Below are 21,315 nucleotides of genomic sequence, written 5' to 3'. Positions count from 1 at the left end.
AGTATTGAACCACTTCCATTTGGTAGCTGATCATGTATGGAAGTTAAATCACTTTTTCCCATGGCACACAATTCATCAGTGGCAGAGCCAAGACTAAAAATGACATATCTGATGTCTAATTATTTTGGTGAATTTGACATCAGATGACCATTCTGAGAGTCAAATACATGGGAAATGCTGGCTGTATGTGTAGTTCTTAACATGTAGCAGTGGTGTACCAAGAACGGGGTGATGGAGTTTCTACCCTGGCTCCATAGTTTTTAAAGCCATAGTTTAGAACTTGGACAAATAAATAATGTTTTCTGGGAAAAACATTTTATCACTGACATTGTCTCAAATTGTGGGCACTTTATTACTGTTTTTACATGGTCTATAAAGTACCCTAGTGTGGATGACTCCCAGTGTCCTACAAATGCTATGCTACAGGTAAGCAGTAAATTAACAATGTCCGTTTAAGTTCCAATACAATACAACAAACGACCCAAATGCTGGTAACTTTCAGATGAGATTCAGGCCAGAAGCCCAGGGAACACGAGACAGAAATGAGGTTTGAGCATGTACTCTGCCTTTGTCATATAATGAATTTCGTCTCCCAAAGACACCCAAGTTCAGCTTTTGGCTTAGCACTCGTAAGAATATAGAAATATGAGACTGGGAGAATAAATAACTTGTTTTTTACAAGCTCATTATATTATATATCCTAAAATGTAATGCCAAATGTTTTATTGGAATAGAGTAATTAAATGTCTTTTAAAAAAATAGCCTCCATTGCTTTATTTAATGTTTGTTATTTTGGATATAAAAGCAGAACTTAGCTAGTCAAATGACCTGGTTTGGCAGAATACTCACTTTTTTTAGCAAACAAACTGGCCCCCACACAGATCCCCACTAAAGTTTACAGAGTTCAGCTTCTGTACCAGTTGAAACTAGAGCCTACCTAAGAGCACAGAGAGAAAACTGATTGGCTGATGCAGGGCGAGGAGGATATATAAAAGGCCTCTGTGGAACATCTGGGAAGGTCAGTGATATCACCTGTTCAGAGTCAAACCTTGGAGCTTCTCAGACGGTACATTTTCACCATGAGTGGGTGCCCATTTTTAGGAAACAACTTTGGGTGAGTATTTACCTCTATTTTAAGTATGGTTAGGCACTTAGAAATGCCAAGTGAGAATGCTTCAATTTCTGAATTTCAAATGCATTGAAAATTGTCGCCCATATTCTCTTGTTAGAAAATCAACTTTAAAAACAGTAGGAGAATTTTGACTACTCATATTGTTAGTTATTACGCTGTCTCAAGATCTCCTGTTTTCTCCTCACTTATTTAATCTGTAGATGTGCTTTTAAAAAATTGTCCATAGAAGGCAGTGAAGACGACAAATCACAAACCGGTGTGAATAGAGCCAGCAAAGGAGGACTTATCTACGGAAGCTACCTGCATGTAAGTGGGAGAGCCCTTACAGTGGTCAGCCTCCATTGTTGGGTGCTAAATTCCACAAAGTGACATTTTCATGTTTTGGGATTTTTTTGTGTTTTTTTTCTCTCAGTCACCAAAAAGTTTTCTGGACCTAATGATATCCCTTTTCATGGAATGTACGCCTTTTCAGCTTTTTAAAGAATAATTCAAGAGACTCATATGTGAAAATTCACCTCTCTGGCAGAGATACAATAGAAGCAGAGGACACTATCTTGAGCAGAAGAGTGTAAATGATAAGATAAAGTGTAGATAACTGGCAGGCATTTCACAACTTGTGTAAATAAGACATAGTCACTAAATCCCAGCCTAGGTAATTGCGAATGTATCCAGAAAAATTTATTTATTAAATCCTTTATCATAAAGTAGAAATGTTGAAGGTACATGTTTTCTTGAAATCATTAGTAAATGAAAGAGGGATATTACAAATGAGGTCTTTGGCAATAAGTCTGGGGTCAATTTACAGCGTGTTTGTCATATATATATATATATATATATATATATATATATATATTTTTTTTTTAATAGACTTTATTGACAGATTGGTTTCCATACAATACCCAGTGCTCATCCCAACAAGTGCCCTCCTCAATGCCCATCACCCACTTTTCCCTCCATATTTTTTAAGAAGTGAAATATTTAGACCCTTTGATGCTTTCATTGATGGGTTGCTGAGGATGAGCTGATAAAGAATGTTAAGATCTTCTTAGAATAGGCTCTCTAGGGAACAAAAGAGCAGAAGACGAACGAGCTCAGCAAGTGACCAAATTTTTATCATACTCATTTCAAGAGGCAGAGGGATATGATTTCTCAGTGAGTGTAATGGTATTTTTTATGATAGAATCCTACCAAGTATAGTTTCTTCTGAAGAGAATAAAAATCATAAATTTAACTCATTCTTTATAAGACTCATGCACTGTTGAAAAAATAGATTGCTTCCTGAGAATTTGGGAACTGGGGAATTTTTTTTCAGAATCGTATTCTACTTTAAAAAAATTTTTTTTTTTAACGTTTATTTATTTTTGAGACAGAGAGAGAGAGAGCATGAACAGAGGAGGGTCAGAGAAAGAGGGAGACACAGAATCTGAAACAGGCTCCAGGCTCTGAGCTGTCAGCACAGAGCCCAACGCGGGGCTTGAACTCCCGGACCGCGAGATCATGACCTGAGCCGAAGTCGGACGCTTAACCGACTGAGCCACCCAGGCGCCCCTACTTTTTTTTTAATGTTTACTTAATTTTGAGAGAGAGAGTGAAAGAGAAAGAGAGAACGCAAGTGGGGGAGGGGCAGAAGGAAGGGGACAGAGGATATGAAGGACTCACCCTGACAGTAGTTTCAGTGCAGCAAGCACAATGTGGGGCTTGAACTCATGAACCCACGAGATCATGACCTGAGCCAAAGTTGGATGCTCAACTGACTGAGCCACCCAGGAGCCCCTTGTATTCTACTTATTAAAATTAATTAAAAAAACCAAGTTTTACAATTTCAAAATTAATCCTTCTTTTTTAAAATCTTTTTTAGCCTTATTGAAATATAACTGATGTATAACATTGTGTGAATTTGAATTATATAACATGTTAATTTGACACACATATATTGCAAAATGATTACCATCATAGCACTAGCTAACATCTGCATGGCATCACATAATTACCATTTCTCTTTGTGGTGAGGACATTTAGGACCTACTCTCTTAGCAACAGTTTATTAACTATAATCCCCATGCTATATATTAGATCCCCATGATTTATCCATCTTATGGAAGTTTATACAAAATTGGTCTTTCTATTTTTTGTTTAAAGTTGGAAAAGGTTTTGAACGCACAAGAACTTCAAAGTGAAATAAAAGGAAATAAAATCCATGATGAACATCTGTTTATCATAACTCATCAAGGTAAGTTGAACAAAAGGTTGGACAGTAACTATTCCACAGGCATTTCCCAACAATAATGAGGAAACCTACAATTCTTTTAACTATAAGATGGCTAAAGACTAAAAAATCACTTCTGTTAGATAGAAATCCTTGAGAATATTTTACTGCCAGGTAAATTCTCATAAGGCATCCTTCTAGGGTTTATAACCGTCTTCTTTATGTTTTTTTTTTACTGTTATTTGGATCAGGGAGGACTTTCTCTTTTTCCTAAATCCAAGGAAACTTTCTGTCTCTTGTAATTCACAAAAAAATTGCAAGCTAACAAGTTACTATTTTTCAACTTGGAACTTTAAAAAAACTATTTTCAAGAAATAGATCACTGAAATGTATTGTGACTTTACATAATCGTATATAAATCTGGTACTAAATGTAAATGTTAAATATGCCTAAAATGTATGTTTATTCTCTCCAGACTTCTTACCTCTGGGCAGTGGCTTTTAACATAGGAATCCATGACTTTGGGAGTTTAGAAAGTCCCTGAACTCTTAAAATTGTGTTCAAAATTTCATGAATATGTATCTTAAAGAGGTCCATGACCCCAGAATATTAAAATTTACTCTAAGATTGTTGGTGTCATAATATTGTCGAATGTCTGACCATGACCAACGACTCATGGTAGCAGGTGCCCCATTTCTAACCATGCTTCTTTTTCCTACCAGTTTTTTGTATCTGTTCCTCAAATGGTTGTTTAACTGGCTGATTAAAATGAGCAAGTCCTCAGAATGAAAAAATAAAGATGGAAAATAAGTGGCTTGATATGTTGTTACTTCTCCTGTTTTCACGTTTACATTTTTATTGGTGACTTAGGCCAAGACAAAATTAGTAGAAGAGGAATTGTGGCAGGGTAGCACAAATTTGGGGACAGAAAATTGTTTAGAATCCCACCTCTACCATTATAAATTGTGTGACTTTGGTCAGGTGTCTTGACCAATGATTCTACTTCTCTGTCTATAAAATGGAGAGAATGACTTTGTCTTCTTGTTCATAGAGTTCTTGTGAAGACGAAATGAGTTAATGTGCCTTGAGCCCTTAGCCCAAGGTATGGCACATAATAAGCATCCAAAAAATGGAAGTATCATTATTTGATAGGGAGACTTTCCTTCCATCCTTCAGCTACAACATGTGGTCAGTGGGTCACAGAACAAGCCACACAAAATAAAACTTGAAAAAAAGATACAGAAACCAATTAATAAACATTTGATTTGTTCTTTGTCCAAATATGAAAATTAAATCCCTGAATGTCTCCTTAAATATAATTTAAAATTATAATTTGATTCCTCTAATTAGTACAGAAACATACCCTTTACCCAAACAATAGCACCAAATAGAATGCACTAGGAATCTCTAGGATTATTGATATTCTATACTCATGTAACAACTACACTGGCTATTTAATTCATTTATTCATAAAATAATTAGCCATGGTTTATCTTATGCCAAGCCCTGTCCTAGGTACTGAGGGGAGCAGATGAGTATAATGAAGTTTTAGACCATTCATGAGCTTGTCCTCCCATAATATTCTAAGCCTCTAGAAACCAAAATTTTGTCATATTCATTAGGTTAGTGGCCATTAATGTCTCAGTTTATAGATGGAGCTGAGTATCACTGCTTTTCCACACACCTTCAGCATCTGAACAGGAAGTTAGAATTAGATTGTGTGTTATATATTAAAAGACCTAGACAACATATTTGTTGAGAGAAATCAAAATAATAATAATGAATATGAAGCTTGCAGATAAAGTGACTGGCATATTAAAACATCAAAAAAAGAAGGCTATGATAACATTATGACTGATACGCATTTTTAGCATAAAATAAGTCTGTATTGGCATTTATTATTTTTAAATGACATTTAATTTTTTTTTTTAATTTTTTTTAACGTTTATTTATTTTTGAGACAGAGAGAGACAGAGCATGAACGGGGGAGGGTCAGAGAGAGGGAGACACAGAATCTGAAACAGGCTCCAGGCTCTGAGCTGTCAGCACAGAGCCCGACGCGGGGCTTGAACTCACGGACCGCGAGATCATGACCTGAGCCGAAGTCGGCCACTTAACCGACTGAGCCACCCAGGCGCCCCAACATTTTATTTCTTTTTCAATGTGTTAGCCATATCTTTCATGCGATTCTGGTCAAGAAGTGTCCCATAACTTTTCAATTGACAATGATTTTTCTCGTTGCAGCTTATGAACTATGGTTTAAGCAAATCCTCTGGGAATTAGATTCTGTCCGAGAGATCTTTCAGAACGGCCATGTGAGTTATTATATCACAACATTAGATTTATATATATATTTTTTTGGAGAATGTAGAAAATTACTGTTAATTAGAAAAACTGAATACTAACGAGGGAATTATTACTTAGCAGAAACATTTAAAAAACTTTTCTGAGTGGACACGAATGTAGTGATACTTTCCCCATGCCATTGCTGCCTTCCAGCTACACATGGCTCTAAGGGTCCTTTCAAATTTCAGTTTCAGGCCCCTTGTTTAGAACTTGATTTTTTTCCCCCTTGAAGAAAGTTGTTATGTATGATGGCAGATTGCCAATATAGCTAATATAGATCCTTTAGTTAAAAGGTATCAGGATTGTATTTCTTTTCTTTTTTTTTTTTTAATGTTTATATTTGAGAGAGAGAGAGAGACAGAGGGAGAGAGAGAGAGAAAGCATGAGCAAGGGAAGGAGGGCAGAGAGAGAGGGAGACACAGAATCCAAAGTAGGCTCTAGGCTCTCTGAGCTGTCAGCACAGACAGCGATGTGGGGCCTGAACTCACAAACTGTGAGATCATGACCTGAGCCAAAGTCAGACGCTTAACCGACTGAGCCACCCAGGTGCCCCTCAGGATTGTATTTGTAATGAATATTTGCTGTAGAAAGATAGGAACAATGATGAGGAAGTGAAACAGTAAGAAAGGAAGAGGCACGAAGAGAGTAGTAGAAGAAAGAAAAAGAGAAAAGAGAAGAGGAAGAAGGGAATACAGAGGGAAAGCCTGGAGAGGCTCAAGAGTGGGAGGAGAGCAGAGCAGAGCTGAAGGGCACTTCTCCACCACCCAGCCTGCCTCTTGCTCCCACACACCTTCCCCAAGCAGCATACAGCCTGAGGTCCTTGCCTTCGAGCCCCCGCTCCTAGAGAACTCTGCACAGACAGTACTCTTCCTACACATATGTATACAATTCCCATTTATGTTAATGGCAACTTCTGGGCCCTCAGTAAAGAGCAGATTTGTCAAGGTGTTGCTTAACCCTAACACAGAAGTGTCCATGTTTCTTTGACCTGTATTTCTAGAAACAAACTAAGAGAGAAATTTACTGTGAAATCATTGGACATTGGGTTCCAAAACTGACTTCTCACTTGCTTCCGTATAATTTTCTATTTTAAAGAAAGACTAATGGGAGTGCCTGGGTGGCTCAGTCGGTTGAGCGTCCGACTTCGGCTCAGGTCACGATCTCATGGTTTGTGGGTTCAAGCCCCACGTTGGGCTCTGTGCTGACAGCTCAGAGCCTGGAGTCTGCTTAGGAATCTGTGTCTCCATCTCTCTTTTCACCTCCCCCACTCACAGTCTGTCTCTCTCTGTGTCTCAAAAATAAATAAACGTTGAAAAAAAAAGACTACCGATTCCAATTTTGCACACAATCTTTGCACACAACTTATAGTTGCTATTCATATTCAATATATATGGATGGCAAATGTTAATTCCAGTGTTCCTCTTTAAAATAGAGAGAAAGTTAGGGGCGCCTGGGTGGCGCAGTCGGTTAAGCGTCCGACTTCAGCCAGGTCACGATCTCGCGGTCTGTGAGTTCGAGCCCCGCGTCGGGCTCTGGGCCGATGGCTCGGAGCCTGGAGCCTGTTTCGGATTCTGTGTCTCCCTCTCTCTCTGCCCTCCCCCGTTCATGCTCTGTCTCTCTGTCCCAAAAATAAATAAAAAACGTTGAAAAAAAAAATTAAAAAAAAAAAAATAGAGAGAAAGTTAATAGGAATGCACTGTGGTTTGTAGTCTATCTTGTATCTTCTAGAAATCAGAACCAATTACTCGATGTTTCATTTCTTAACTCTCAGGTTAGGGATGAAAGGAATATGCTTAAGGTTGTTACTCGAATGCACCGAGTGGCAGTGATCCTTAAGCTACTGGTGCAGCAATTTTCTGTTCTGGAAACGATGACAGCCTTGGACTTCAATGATTTCAGGTGTGTACATGTGGCTTTGTAATAATGCAGCGCGGTTTACCTTTCCATTCCAGTGGGGTAAGAAGAGAACATGTGTGCCATGTGCTGTGTGAGTAAGGAGCCCGTCCTCCTGACCCTGTGTCACTATAAACATGCGGGGATCTTAATCTCAAAGCATTTGAGAAGTTATTAAAAATAATTCATCACTCACTTTTACATATGGGCATAATATTATGATCGCTTAATTTCAATTCATTATTTGTGCCCTGTTTTTATCTCAAAAGAACGTTACACTTGATCTTAGCCAAAAGGCCAAGAAGCCACTGCAATGAATTTCAGACAACTTATCAAAATGGCTAACGTGGCTGATACAATACATACAACTAAATTAAAAAGAAATTAAAAACTAAAAATAAAAGAGAAACAAGAGTTGATGGGATGCCTGTCAGCAAAACTGTCAGTTTAAGTTATGAATTGAACTATAAATGTTAGCTCTGCATTTCCAGGTGGCCAAAGCCATATTTATACTTTTTAAAAGGCTTTTTTTCATGCCAAAATTTGAGAAGAGATTTTCTTTAAGAGTACCAGGTGAATTTAATGATGTAATAGGCTGTCTCCAACATGTGTGACAGTCAGGGGTTTAAAAATCCCTTGTGGTGGATTTAAAAATTTGAAGTCTTACAATCAATTAGATGAAGGAAGCTTAGAAGGATGGAAGAGTTTGGGTGGTTGTGGGGTGGGAGTAAGAACATTTTTTGATTGCCTGTTTTGTGTGAGGCAATATCTCATTTGTTTTACTGGTAGGATCTCGTTGGTATACTTAATACTAGGTAGTGAGATCAATAATAACATCCAAGAATATAAATTTTAAGAGGGATTAAATAATATTTATAAAGAATCTTTCAGCACTATAGAATAAAAATATTGTTCAATGTACACCTGTCTTTACCTTAGGAAACAAATTGGTACACAAACACATAAACATATATGTATCTGTACGTGTGTGTGTATATATATATATATATACACATATATACATATATATACATATATGTATATATATATATATATATATATATATATATATATATAACACACACACATATATGCCATTTCCCAAACGATATAAACATGCCGTCTTTAAATTGATTAACTGACAGCAACAGTGATGTTTAGGTAGCTCAGTTTTCTTTCTTTGGGAAGATCAAACCCCAGGTCCAACTCTAGGCAGTTATGTGTTCTCGGTGATGTCCAAGAGAGTAAAACTAATGATCTTTCACAACAGAAGAAAGCATTACAGTGATTTATAATGTCAACTCCTGTCATCTTTCTTTTCTCTTCCCTTCCTCCTTTTATTCTCAAAGAGAGTACTTATCTCCAGCCTCAGGCTTCCAGAGTTTGCAATTCCGACTGTTAGAAAACAAGATAGGTGTTCTTCAGAGTTTGAGGGTCCCTTACAACAGAAGACATTATCGTGATAACTTCAGAGGCGAAGATAATGAACTGCTACTTAAATCCGAGCAGGAAAAAACACTACTTCAACTAGTGGAGGTACATGCTCAAATACTGTCTCTAAAGTCTCACTCCCCACATCTTGTTAATTGCGCTTCTGCTACATCGAAGTTTTAAAACTCAAAGGTTTTGTCACATTCATGGTAAATAAGAACAGAAAGACTTTAAAGGAATGCTTCAACTCAAGTTATTGAAATATTTAAACTATTAAGAACTCCCTTGAGAATTTCAGAAATATTTATATAACAACTCTATGTTAATATTTAATCACCATCTTATCTTATAAAACAATTCCTTTAAACAACCCTGCTAAACAACATTTAACTAGCTGATTTTAACACCGAGTGTAGTTAATTATTCAGTGAGCTTTATTCTCTAAAATATTCCATTATTGAAAAGTTCCACAAGTTGTGTGTTTTTCTCAATTAAACTAAATTACTAAGAGTATAATCTTCAGAATTTGTTCCTTTCATATCTTAATTCCCCATGGGTCTATAAAAGGTCTTGAGGGATTACTGTTTTTTCACAAGTAAATTATTAAATAAAGATTATATGGTCTTGATTTCCTTCACAAGGGTTTTTCCTTTGCAAATTAAAAATTTCTTTTAGTGACTTATACTTTGCACACTGATCCCCTGGGTATTGTAAATGTGGACTTAGGTTAATATAGTATATATAACTCCAAATAACAGCTCATAAAGATACGGAGGGAAAGAGTCACAAAGTTAATTTCAAAACCAAAAATAGGTCAGATGAGAATCCATAGGTGCACAAATTTTGTTTCATTTCTACATTAAAAAGTCTTGTATATGTAAAAAAAAAAAAAAAAAAAAAAGGTTTGTGGACTCTTAAAATAACTGAGTGTTTAGTTGATTTCAGATTTCAAAGTTGCCTAGATACCATGCTCCTATATTTAGAAGAGATCATATGATATGCATGTCATAATTCCTTCATATCCTAAGACATAAGGTATTTTGAGAATAAACCAGAAGACTTCATTAAAACAACATTTAGATATGTTCATAGACTTATAGAACAAAATTGGAATTTCTGTAATAACACATTTTTTAATAAATACGGAGTAAATATTATTAATATGATTGCTTTAAAGATTAAGAAATGAAATGTAATAAATTGCTATTCATTAAATGAATAAATTTAAGGGAAAGAGAAATATTTATATACAAAAAAACTTATGACATATTTCCTATTTCAAGTTCATAATTGTTAAGTACAATATATTTTATATATTTGAAATTTTATAATATATTTACTTAAAAAAAAATAATACTTCAGGCGTGGCTGGAAAGAACACCAGGTTTAGAGCCACATGGATTTAACTTCTGGGGAAAGCTTGAAAACAACATTCTCAAGGGCCTGGAAGAAGAATTCACAAGAATTCAGGTATTTATGATGCCATAAGTAAATATATTTACTACAGATGAAGTATTGAAAATTTTATTTAACAAATCCCTAATTTTCTTTTAAACGCTCATTTTTCTTATATTCTTTTTCTTTCACAAATGCATCTACACAAAATATATTACATGGTTGATTTTATTTTATTTATGTACAATAGAAATTAAAGTAATATGTTCATTCTGGGCAAGATTTTGTGTTTGATAAATATATAAGATTAATAGACCTTTTTTATTTCTATCAAAAATTTCATATCATGACCAATTCTAGACAGAAGTAGGCTCACAAAAGACCGGTCAACCAAAGATATCCTGGGTCCTTCTTAACTGCTGTCAGTTACAAATTTCTTTCACTTGAGAAAGATACTGTTGATTCCTCATTTCCCTCAAGCTACAGCCCCTCTGCCACCGTCCTCTCTTCATTACTAAATTTCTTGAAAGAATTATTTGAATTCTATGTCTGGAGAGGCTGTATCTGGAGAAGCTATATCAGGTAGTGCTTACAGCAGGGACGTTGAAATCTCATTGTATGGGTTCAAGTCCCACCTTCACCTCTTAATAACTGTAACATTGAACTTCTTCTGTTACTTAACCTCCCTTTGCTTCACTTTCACTAATGGTAAAACAGAAAATAAGAGTATCTACCTAGTAAAACAGAAAATAAGAGTATCTACCTTGTAGAGTTATTATGAGCATTTAATTAGATTAATATTGGTAAGGTATTTAGAACAGTAGTTAGCATAATTATTTCTTTTTCTTTCGTCTAATCCTCAACCCAGACCAGTCTATCTTCTTGTCCCATCATTCACAGATGGCCTCTAGGTATGTAAATTCAATGGCCATTTTTAATTTACTTGATCTCCTAGTGGCATTCAATAATAATGACTACTTATTCTTACTTGAATATTTTTTCCCCCTTGGATTTGGTACATAACATTCAGTCTTCCTTTAATTCTATGGCCCTATTGTCTTCATTTGTTTCCTTTATTGGCTCATTTTTCTTTCTCAGACCTGTGGGTGGTGGGATTTCACAATGCATTGGCTTAGACCCCTGTATTCTCTCTCTACTCTTTCCCTAGATGAACTCATTTATACCCACTGTTCCAATAGTTACTACTATTCCAATAACTCCCAAACATTTATCTCCAGCATTGATATCTCCTTTCATTTCAAATTACATATTTGACACCTTACTTTATAATTTCCTCCTAGTCCTCTCAAAAACATAATGATAAAACCAAACTTAAAAACAATTTTCTCTTCCTTCCTCTCTCATGTCAACTTAGTCTTCTACAAGTTGAAGAAGTTGTTCTCTTATAAACCATCTTGTTTGTCCAGTCTGAAATGTACAATTGATCTTTGGTACCTCCCTCTTGCTCAATCACTTCTTCAAGTTATCACCAAATCCTACCAATTTTACCTTCTAAATAGCTCTCAGATATCTCCATTGAATGTACCACCACCAATCAAGTGCAAACTGCTATTACTTTTCACCTGGTCTTACAATATTCTCTCAACTATTCTACACTTCTCCCCAGTATGACTCCATCCCAATCTATTCTCCATACTGCAGTTGAAACAATCTTCTCAAAGGGCAGAACTGATCACATTTTGCTTTTGCATGAAACCTATGTCTCCCTATTGTTTTTAAAATGAAGATAAACGTCTTTAACATAGTCTTCAAGGTGTTTTCTGATCTCATGTTGTCCAACCATACTGAATTTCCTTAAGTTGAATTTAGTTCTTTGAATTTACCACCATTTCACAGTCTTTTTATATGTTTTTCTCTGGGCTTGGAATATTCTTCCGCAGGTGACTCCTTCCCATTCTGCAGGTTGTGGCTCAAGGAAAACTCCTTCAGAAAGATCTCCCCTGACCTCCTCATTACTATAATTAATCATGGCCTTATGCTTCTCCTGTATGCTACTATCAATGTTTGCAATGTAATGCCCAGGTGACTATTTGTGTGTCTTATTCCCATCAGATAATATGCGCATGAGATCAGGGAACTCAATTTTTTAAGTGTATTTATTTATTTTGAGAGAGAGAGAGAGAGAGAGAGAGAGAGAAGAGAGAGAAGGTGAGGGGCAAAGAGAGAGAGGGAGAGAAAGACAATCCCAAGCAGACTCCTCACTGTCAGCACAGAGCCCAATGCAGGGCTCAAATGCACTATTGTAATATCACGACCTGAACTAAAACCAAGAGTCAGACACTTAACCAACTGAGCCACCCAAGCGCCCAAGGAACTCAATTTTTACTCACCTTATCTCTATCACCTTAGCATGACATTTACTAAATAAATGAATAATTAACTGACAATCATGTGCCTACAAGTTCTTACCACACGAGCCATCATTCAGACAAATGGAAAATAATTGAGTTAACTAATTTTTGTGTCCGCTCAATTAATTGAGTTGTAAGTAAAGCATTTGTTGGAGGCAGAAGAGTAAGAATTTCCTGAAATGAATCAATAGATATCAAATGAACAAATATCTGAGGGTGAAAAGTATCTAAGAAATTATATCTATAAAATCCTGAGTATAGAATATTAATAGAGCTAATAGTTTTTCTGACTGGAAATTCTTAACTTTTCCTTTATTTCCTTTCCTGTGATAAAAAACTGTTGTCTAAAATTAGATCATTACCGACTACTCGTAGTTTCTTCCGGTTTTGCCCAATCTGAGTCCATTTCTCATGATATTGATGAAAATGTCTCATGAGGTTAACAAATCACGTAAACTTAAATAAAAGGATAGAACCAGTGAGTGTCAAGAAGACCCATGTCATAATTTGTTGTGATATTAGATGTTAGGATAAGTTTTCCAAGTATACCCTTTCTGCTCCTGGTGAGTCTATTTCTCACAAAAGATGTTTTCCAAAATAAGAATCTATGATCTCTCTTGGGAATATTAATGCAATATTTCTCCTAAAGGCTAAGGAAGAATCGGAGGAAAAGGAGGAACAAATGGCTGAATTTCAGAAACAAAAAGAGGTGTTACTCTCCTTATTTGATGAGAAACGTCATGAACATCTCCTCAGTAAAGGTATTTTATTCTAAGGATCCTTTTCCCGGAATGTATGACTGTGAGCTCAAAATATCAAACCTCATGTGGGGGAAATAAAATGAAAATTTTTATTCCACTTACAGAAACAAGAACTGGGTTCATTTTATCTGTTACAACCTTATGAAGAAGTTCACATGCTCAGTTCATCTTAAAGACTTTAGTCAGAAGCTTTCGTAATATGCATCAGCCGCCGCTGGATACCAAGAGAAATTGAATATGAGTTTGCAATTAGTTCACAGCCTAATAGGGATGGAAATGAAGACAATCGGTGTAATTGTAAACAGTACAGTAGCAGCAGGAGACCAAAAGAATAACTATTGTGAGGGCTGGGGTGGCTTGCCAGAGGAAAGAAGTTTCCCAAGCAGACCAGGGAAAGCACATATTTAGCCCCTCTGGCATAATTAACATTGGGCTATTATTTTCTGAAACCAATTGACCAGTATAATCAATACTTTCATTATATAACTCTTTTATATGTTTAGAATTTTTGTGTTCATTTGTATTTGGACCTTTTATTATAAAGTACTTATAAGCCTTACAAGTTATAAACTTATATAAGTGATATATATATATATATATATATATAGGCAGAATAGAAGTAAATATTAATTTTTATAACATTAGTATAAGGCATACGAGTATATGAAATTAGTATGAAATTCTGCAAACTTAAATGTTGTTAGGCCCAGTTTTCTATAAAACCTCTGTAAAGAATAGCAAAATTTTGTTTTTCTGCCGATAGAGCAAAGCCTTTTATTAGAGCACACATATAAGATTTTGTTTTATGTTTTACTTTACTTTTGAGAGAGAGAGAGAGAGAGAAAGACAGAGTGGGAACGAGGGAGGGGCAGAGAGAGAGAGAGGGAGGCACAGAATCCGAAGCAGGCTTCAGGCTCTGAGCTGTCAGCGCAGAGCCAGATGTGGGACTGAAACTCACCAGCAGCGAGATCATGACTGAGCTGAAGTCAGATGCTTAACCAACTGAGCCACCCAGGCACCCCTATGAGATTTTATATAATGGTTGTACTCCTTGAAGCTGAGTGATTTTAAGTAATCTAAGTGATTTTAAGTGAATCAGAAAATTACTTTCAAATGAACCTCAGAATGAATCTTATTTAACTTTTTTAAAAGTAAGTCATTTTACGATTTGACTTGAAAAATAGATTTATTTTATCATGGAAGTTAAGTGTTTTCTGTATCAAGTTTTCCTAATATGATATTTAAAGGTTTTGAAAATTTAAAGTGCATATATATTACATATATATTTAAAGTGTATATATGTATAATATGTATTACATATGTATTTAAAGTATGTATATATATATGTTTGCTTTTTAAAATCTAAGGAATAAAAAATTTAAATAAAACTTTACATTTAAAACTTAATTATTTAAGGTGATGACCAAAATTAATACGACTGACCTAAATTTCTCATTAAATTAAAACTTGCTATGTATCTTACAGGTGAAAGAAGACTGTCATACAGAGCACTTCAGGGGGCCTTGATGATATATTTTTACAGGTAAAAGCAAATTAGAAGAGTAGAAGCAGAAATTGAGGAGTGGATACAGATAACACAAAAAGTATAAAGCTTATTTTTTCAGCAGTCAATTCAATATGTAGCTATGCCATTTATTTCTATTTTCTTCACATGTTCTGTATGTTTTTTATTGTAAATGTTGTTAATAAATATTTAGAGCATAAAAAAAAAAAAGTATAAAGTTTAGGTGCCTGGGTGGCTCAGTTGGTTAAGCATCTGACTTCGGCTCAGGTCATGATCTTGTGGTTCGTAAGTTCAAGTCTTAAGCCTGCTTCAGATTCTGTGTCTCCCTCTCTCTGTCCCTCTCCCACTCACACTCTGTCTCTTTCCCTCTCTCAAAAATAAATAAACATTAAAGCATAGAGCTTATAAATTGCAATCATAGTTTTAAAAAGTCATTTAGTTTGGGGTAAAACTTAGAAAATAATTGTGAAACTTCACTAGTTTTTTCTTTTAGATAGTATGAGTATAATTTTATCCCTATAGTGGGCAGAAATATACATATATACACACACTAGTTAATTAAACATCTTTGTAATTAAATTCCACAATACATCATACGACGTTAAGTGTCCTAAAAAGCCAAAGTGTAATCTGCCTCAGAAACTCGGTCATAAAATGTGTCCCATCATTACACAAGGTTGTGGAGTTATTCCTATCTTATGAAATTAAAAAAACAAGTGGGTAAAGTGAAAACACCTTTATAAATTGTTCTCTTTATCCTGCAATTTCAAGTAAAATTGTCTTCACTGTCTGAAGTGTTTGAGGTTTCCCTTAAATGTCCACCTACTCCCATAACATGTGTATAAAGGCCTCATCTTCATGTGTCATAACTTAAATGTGTCAGAACAATGGAGAACACACTAGCAAACATCAAAAACAGCAACAAAAGTAAAATCTCTGTTTACTGGGCCTCTTACTTGTATTTATTTGATTTTTTTAATCTTCTTAAATTCATTTCTTCAGAAATATCAATAAAATCTTTTGACTCTTTTCCTAAATTCCTACTAAATCTGTGCCATTCAAGTTCACGCCTTGGAAGCAGAAAATGTACTGAGATTTGTTGAATGATTAGAAGAAAGGACAAAACATATAGATTAGAGGAAATAAAGGGCAGTTTTTGTTTTTGTGTTTTGATATCTTTGCCCAGAAGAAGTTTTTGAGTGGTATTAGCTGGTGAATCTGAGATAGTGTATATTTACCGTTTAATAAGAATCAATGTTAGCTGTGACTCTGACTGGTTACTTCATATACATTATATGGAATATTCTAAACTCTTTACACACATGCTGTAAGATGAGCAGTAGTATCTTCATTTTTGAGATGAAGAAACTAAGACTGAGACAGTAATCCAGAGCTGCTACAGCTCTTAAGAGGCAAAGTTCACATTTGTTTCTGGGGCCAACAGATTAGAAAACTCCTGCCCCTCTGAACACCCTGGATTTGCTTCAATAGACTTATTATTTCTCCTTTAGGGAAGAGCCTAGATTCCAGGTCCCTTTTCAGTTGCTGACTTCTCTCATGGACATAGACGCACTCATGACCAAATGGAGATGTAAGTCTGCCCACACCTCCCAACACTATCACCCAGCCTCGATAATCCTTTTCCCCATCCTGTTTCTTTACTCCTTTTCTCTGTCTGCTCCTGTTCCCACTATCTTTTCTTTCCTCCTTTGTGTGGGAATGAGGTTTTGTGTTTTTTTTTTAATCAGCCCGAGTTATTTATTTATTTATTTATTTATTTTTCAAATCAGCCCAATTACTCTCTTCCAGGGCCATTTACCTGGTACACAGAGCAGGCACAGCACCTAGGGCCCAGAGTACCTTTAGGGGCCCATGAAAATGTATTATTTAATAATCAGAAGAAAAAGTTAACTATAGGTTAAAAGAAGTGTCTTAATATATAACCACAACTTATTCAGCTTTAAGCCAACACAATTTTAAAATATAATTTTATACATATGCACATATATACATATGTATATGTTCATATATATAGGCATATGTGCATGTGTGTATATATACGTATATATGTACATATGTACATATATATGCACACATATACATATATACATACATATACATGCATATATACACATATGTATACATACACATATATACATATATACACACATATATGCATATACACACATATACATATATATGTATACATATATATATATGTATATATATACACACATATATATTGTGTGTATGTGTGTTTGTGCGTGTGTGTGTGTTTCATGGAAGAAGGGACCCATGCGTGAAGACAAAAGTGGCAAGAGCTCCTGAAAGTCATAATGTGGCCCTAAGCTTCCCTATTGTGTTCGCAGGCTAAACATAATGATGGATGGAGTCATATGCATGTAACCTGAACCAAGTGGGGTGCCAGGCAACCTACAGGTTTCATCTGACTCTCACACGTAAACCTTCCATATAGCTAAGTGATGATAAGGTGTGAACCTTTCCTCAGAATCAGTAATCATTACCAGCCCCTTGTTTTTAGACCATTGTGGAACTAAAGGCAGAAAAATATCCATGGAGTTAATTTGTGTGTTTGCCTAGATAATCACGTGTGCATGGTGCACAGAATGCTGGGCAGCAAAGCTGGCACTGGTGGGTCCTCTGGTTATCAGTATCTGCGCTCAACAGTCAGGTAAGATGGGGAAATTCACCTGCTTTTCTTGATGGAAGTCACTGATTTTTTGTTTCTTCGCATACATGTGCATTACCTAGGAAATGCGATTTATACTTGCTCCCATCTGAACCGCTGACAACACATTCATGCTGGCTAGATTAAGGTATTCCTATTAGAGAGGTCGTTCTAAAAATCCTTAGTCCTGGAAGTTCATCCTGAGATGAGATGGGGCAAGGTACCAGTGGCTGCATGACCTGTGAAGATATGAGGGAGTTCATCCACATAGGAATGTTTTCAACTCATTCTGGCCCAAGTTTGGACTAGACTCAAACACTTATCATTCATTCCACTAAGGTCCTTGTGCCCAGGTGAATGACACAGTGAAAAAATAGTTTGTTCCCTGGTATGACTATTTTCTAAAAACTATTTCCATCTACTCCAGAGAGTGCCCAGAGAGTATTTACAAGAAAGGGGTCAATATTTATTTAGCACTTAAAACATGCTAGAGAGATTTCTAGGAGATCTGTGTTCTTAACTCACTTAATGTTCACAATATTATAGATGGATATAGAGATAGACATATATGAAAACAGGGAAACTTGCAAAGCTCTTTGGGAAAGGAGAATCAACTCCAGAATAAATATTCACATTTAGTCCCCAAAATTCTTTATATTGTACATGGCTTTCATCCCTATTCATCCCTATCCCAATTTCAGATTGACAAGTTATAAAACATGCATGTTCAATTTTTCATCATTTTTATAAATTTTCACTTTCCCTAGGAATAAACTCTAGACTAAAAGATTTATAAGATTCATAGGTTTGAATTTTCACAGTCCTTACAATACCTTCTCTTTCCCTGGGGATACATTCTCTAAGCATGAAACAGAACATGATTGCCTGTAGGACATGAACCCCCACATCTGTGGGTGGTGGGAATAATTAACACAACTAGCATTTCTAGCGTGTCATGATCTCATTATGTCTTTACAAAAGCCCAGTCAGAGGAAGGGATTGTAGTTTTTATTTTACAGAGTTAGGGACCAAGACGCTGAGGTTTAGACAACTTGTCCAAGATCACACGAGTTGCAAGTGACAGAGCAGAACTTGAACTCTAATTTGACCTCAAAGACAAATGCTCTTCTGCTATAAAACTGCAACAGTTAGGGGCGCCTGGGTGGCTCACTCGGTTGAGTGTCCGACTTTAGTGTCACGATCTCGCGCTCCGTGAGTTCGAGCCCCGGGTCGGGCTCTGGGCTGATGGCTCAGAGCCTGGAGCCTGCTTCCGATTCTGTGTCTCCCTCTCTCTCTGCCCCTCCCCCGTTCATGCTCTGTCTCTCTCTGTCTCAAAAATAAATAAACGTTAAAAAAAAACAAAAATAAAAAAAAATAAAAAAAAAATGTCAGTATTAAAAAAAAAAGCTGCAACAGTTAAAACGTTTGACACACACAAGAGCTATTATAAATGTTAAAACCACATTTATAGACATTTATTATGAATCTAAGATGGTACTTCAATTTATTAATCCATTCATGTCAGTTACTTGACAGCTATTTGGCAGGTGGAAAATATTTTCTGATGAACAACTAAGAATTTTGTATGTTTTCATTTTTTAAAATTTTGCATACCCTCCTTTAAAAGTCAGACACAAGAACACACCCTTATCTTTATGAAGGTAGCATGACAATCGTAAGACTAGGTTTTAATCTGAACCAACTTGGTCAGGATCAACGAAACATGTAATACTGTTTTATGGCATGAACTTTGGATATGGAATGAAAATAAGGCCATCTTAATGATTATACTCCTTAATTATATATATGTATATGTTATATATAATACATAAAATGTAATTTATAATATATAAACATAATATTAAATACTAATTATGGCAAAAAAATCATGAAATTTTTTTGTTGAAAAACTTTAAATATTTCATGTCAATGAATCTACATCTGTATATTTGTGTTTTTCCAGTGACAGGTACAAGGTATTTGTAGATTTATTTAATCTTTCAACATATCTGGTTCCCCGACACTGGATACCGAAGATGAACCCAATTATTCATAAATTCCTTTACACGGCTGAATATTGTGACAGCTCTTACTTCAGCAGTGATGAATCAGATTAAACTCATCTCCAAATCTATGAAGACATCGATTTCTCAGTCTGTGTTTTTTAAAATTTTCTATGAGTTGTCATGATACATCAAGAGTCCTAATGTAATATATGTATATATATATAGGTAAGCATTGTGGTGCTCTGATTCAATTCTGTAAATAATTTTATTAACTCATTTTTGTAATAATGAATTAAAGAAATTAATTCAGCTGAATTGTAACATTGTACGTAGAAGGTTTTCCTATTAAAACCTCAATGTCCCCTAATAATTACACCTTAAGGTAAACCATTTAACATAATAATCATTATCTCATTTCGTACTTTAATAAGCTTGAAACTTCAGCAATTTCAAATACTTTGTGCAATAAAATGTGTCATTCTACACAAAGAGTTGTACAATCAAAAAGTTTAAGAGATATTTTGCCATATATTGTTTTGGAAACATTGCTCGTATTTATTAGGACTCTCGATGACCAATGACAGAAATCTGAAGCTTGCCCAGAGGGGACTTGGCAATTACTCCAGTAGCTCAAAGGATTGAGAGGAGCCTGGGGATGCATCCAGTTCCTGGAGTACCATATTCCTGGAACTTCTGAGGATCCTGTGTGTCTCATCTCTTCTTTTCTGTAGGTGTTGGCTTTATTCTTCCCTGTTGTAGGCCAGCTCCTTCCTCGGGCAAGGTTCCTGCTTCCAGCACCTCTAGACCAGAAAGGCAAAGGTGCTTTCCCCAGTTCCAGTGCTCATGGTCTGGGAGGTATAGTCAACGCAGGATTGAAGTGGACATGAGTGATAGTTCCCTGAACTTTCCAGAAGAAGGGAGGAGAAAATAGACTAAACAGTGATTCAGTTCATTTCTAGTAAGTATTAGACCAAGAGTTTAGATCAGACAGGAGCTTTATTCTTTTTCTATATTGGCCTGGATATTGGCAATACTTAGTTAAATTTCTTTTATGAAGGGAGTGCAAAATATTATCAAAGGAATTTAAATGCCTATCAGCCTTGACCTAGGGTGGTTATCTATAAGCAAGCCGCAAATTCTTGATGAAATTGAACTATTCTTTGGTCTCAGTTACAAGTTTTTTTCTTACAAGGATCACGTCTAGTTTGTCTCTGGACAATTACATAGAATTGCTTTTACTTACAAGGCCCTAGCATGTTTGTGTGTGTGCGTGTATGTGTGTATGTGTGTGTGTGTACATGTGCACATGTACATAGTACCTGATTGTGGCTAAGCTGAAAATTATAGAGACAAGTAAAATGGTGGCTAAAAGCAATGGCTTGGGAGCTTGGGAGCAAATTCCGGCACTGCCATTTATTAACTATCTGCTCTGGCACAAATTCCAGTTTAAGCCCCAGTTGACTATCCATATGACAGGGATAGAAATACTTACCTCAACTTTTGCTTTTCTCATGCAGTAATGGAAAAAAAATACATTAACAGACGCTCTGTCACCAAGA

At 35.7% G+C, this 21,315-nt stretch overlaps 1 protein-coding gene across 1 annotated transcript; it reads left to right on the top strand.

Annotated features, from left to right (window-relative positions):
• The first annotated feature begins 984 nt into the window (after positions 1–984).
• Positions 985–20,245, top strand: TDO2 (tryptophan 2,3-dioxygenase). Its single transcript, XM_058721069.1, has 12 exons — positions 985–1,114; positions 1,333–1,438; positions 3,272–3,362; positions 5,583–5,653; positions 7,456–7,583; positions 8,927–9,113; positions 10,371–10,478; positions 13,425–13,536; positions 15,022–15,079; positions 16,573–16,652; positions 17,663–17,753; positions 19,714–20,245. Exons 1-12 carry the CDS (start codon positions 1,080–1,082, stop codon positions 19,865–19,867), a joined length of 1,221 nt encoding a protein of 406 aa, XP_058577052.1. The 5' UTR covers positions 985–1,079; the 3' UTR covers positions 19,868–20,245.
• The last annotated feature ends 1,070 nt before the right edge of the window (positions 20,246–21,315 follow it).

Source organism: Neofelis nebulosa, chromosome 3, assembly GCF_028018385.1.
Source record: "Neofelis nebulosa isolate mNeoNeb1 chromosome 3, mNeoNeb1.pri, whole genome shotgun sequence".
NCBI classification, from domain to species: domain Eukaryota; kingdom Metazoa; phylum Chordata; class Mammalia; order Carnivora; family Felidae; genus Neofelis; species Neofelis nebulosa.
This window is presented reverse-complemented; position numbering and strand designations above follow the sequence as displayed.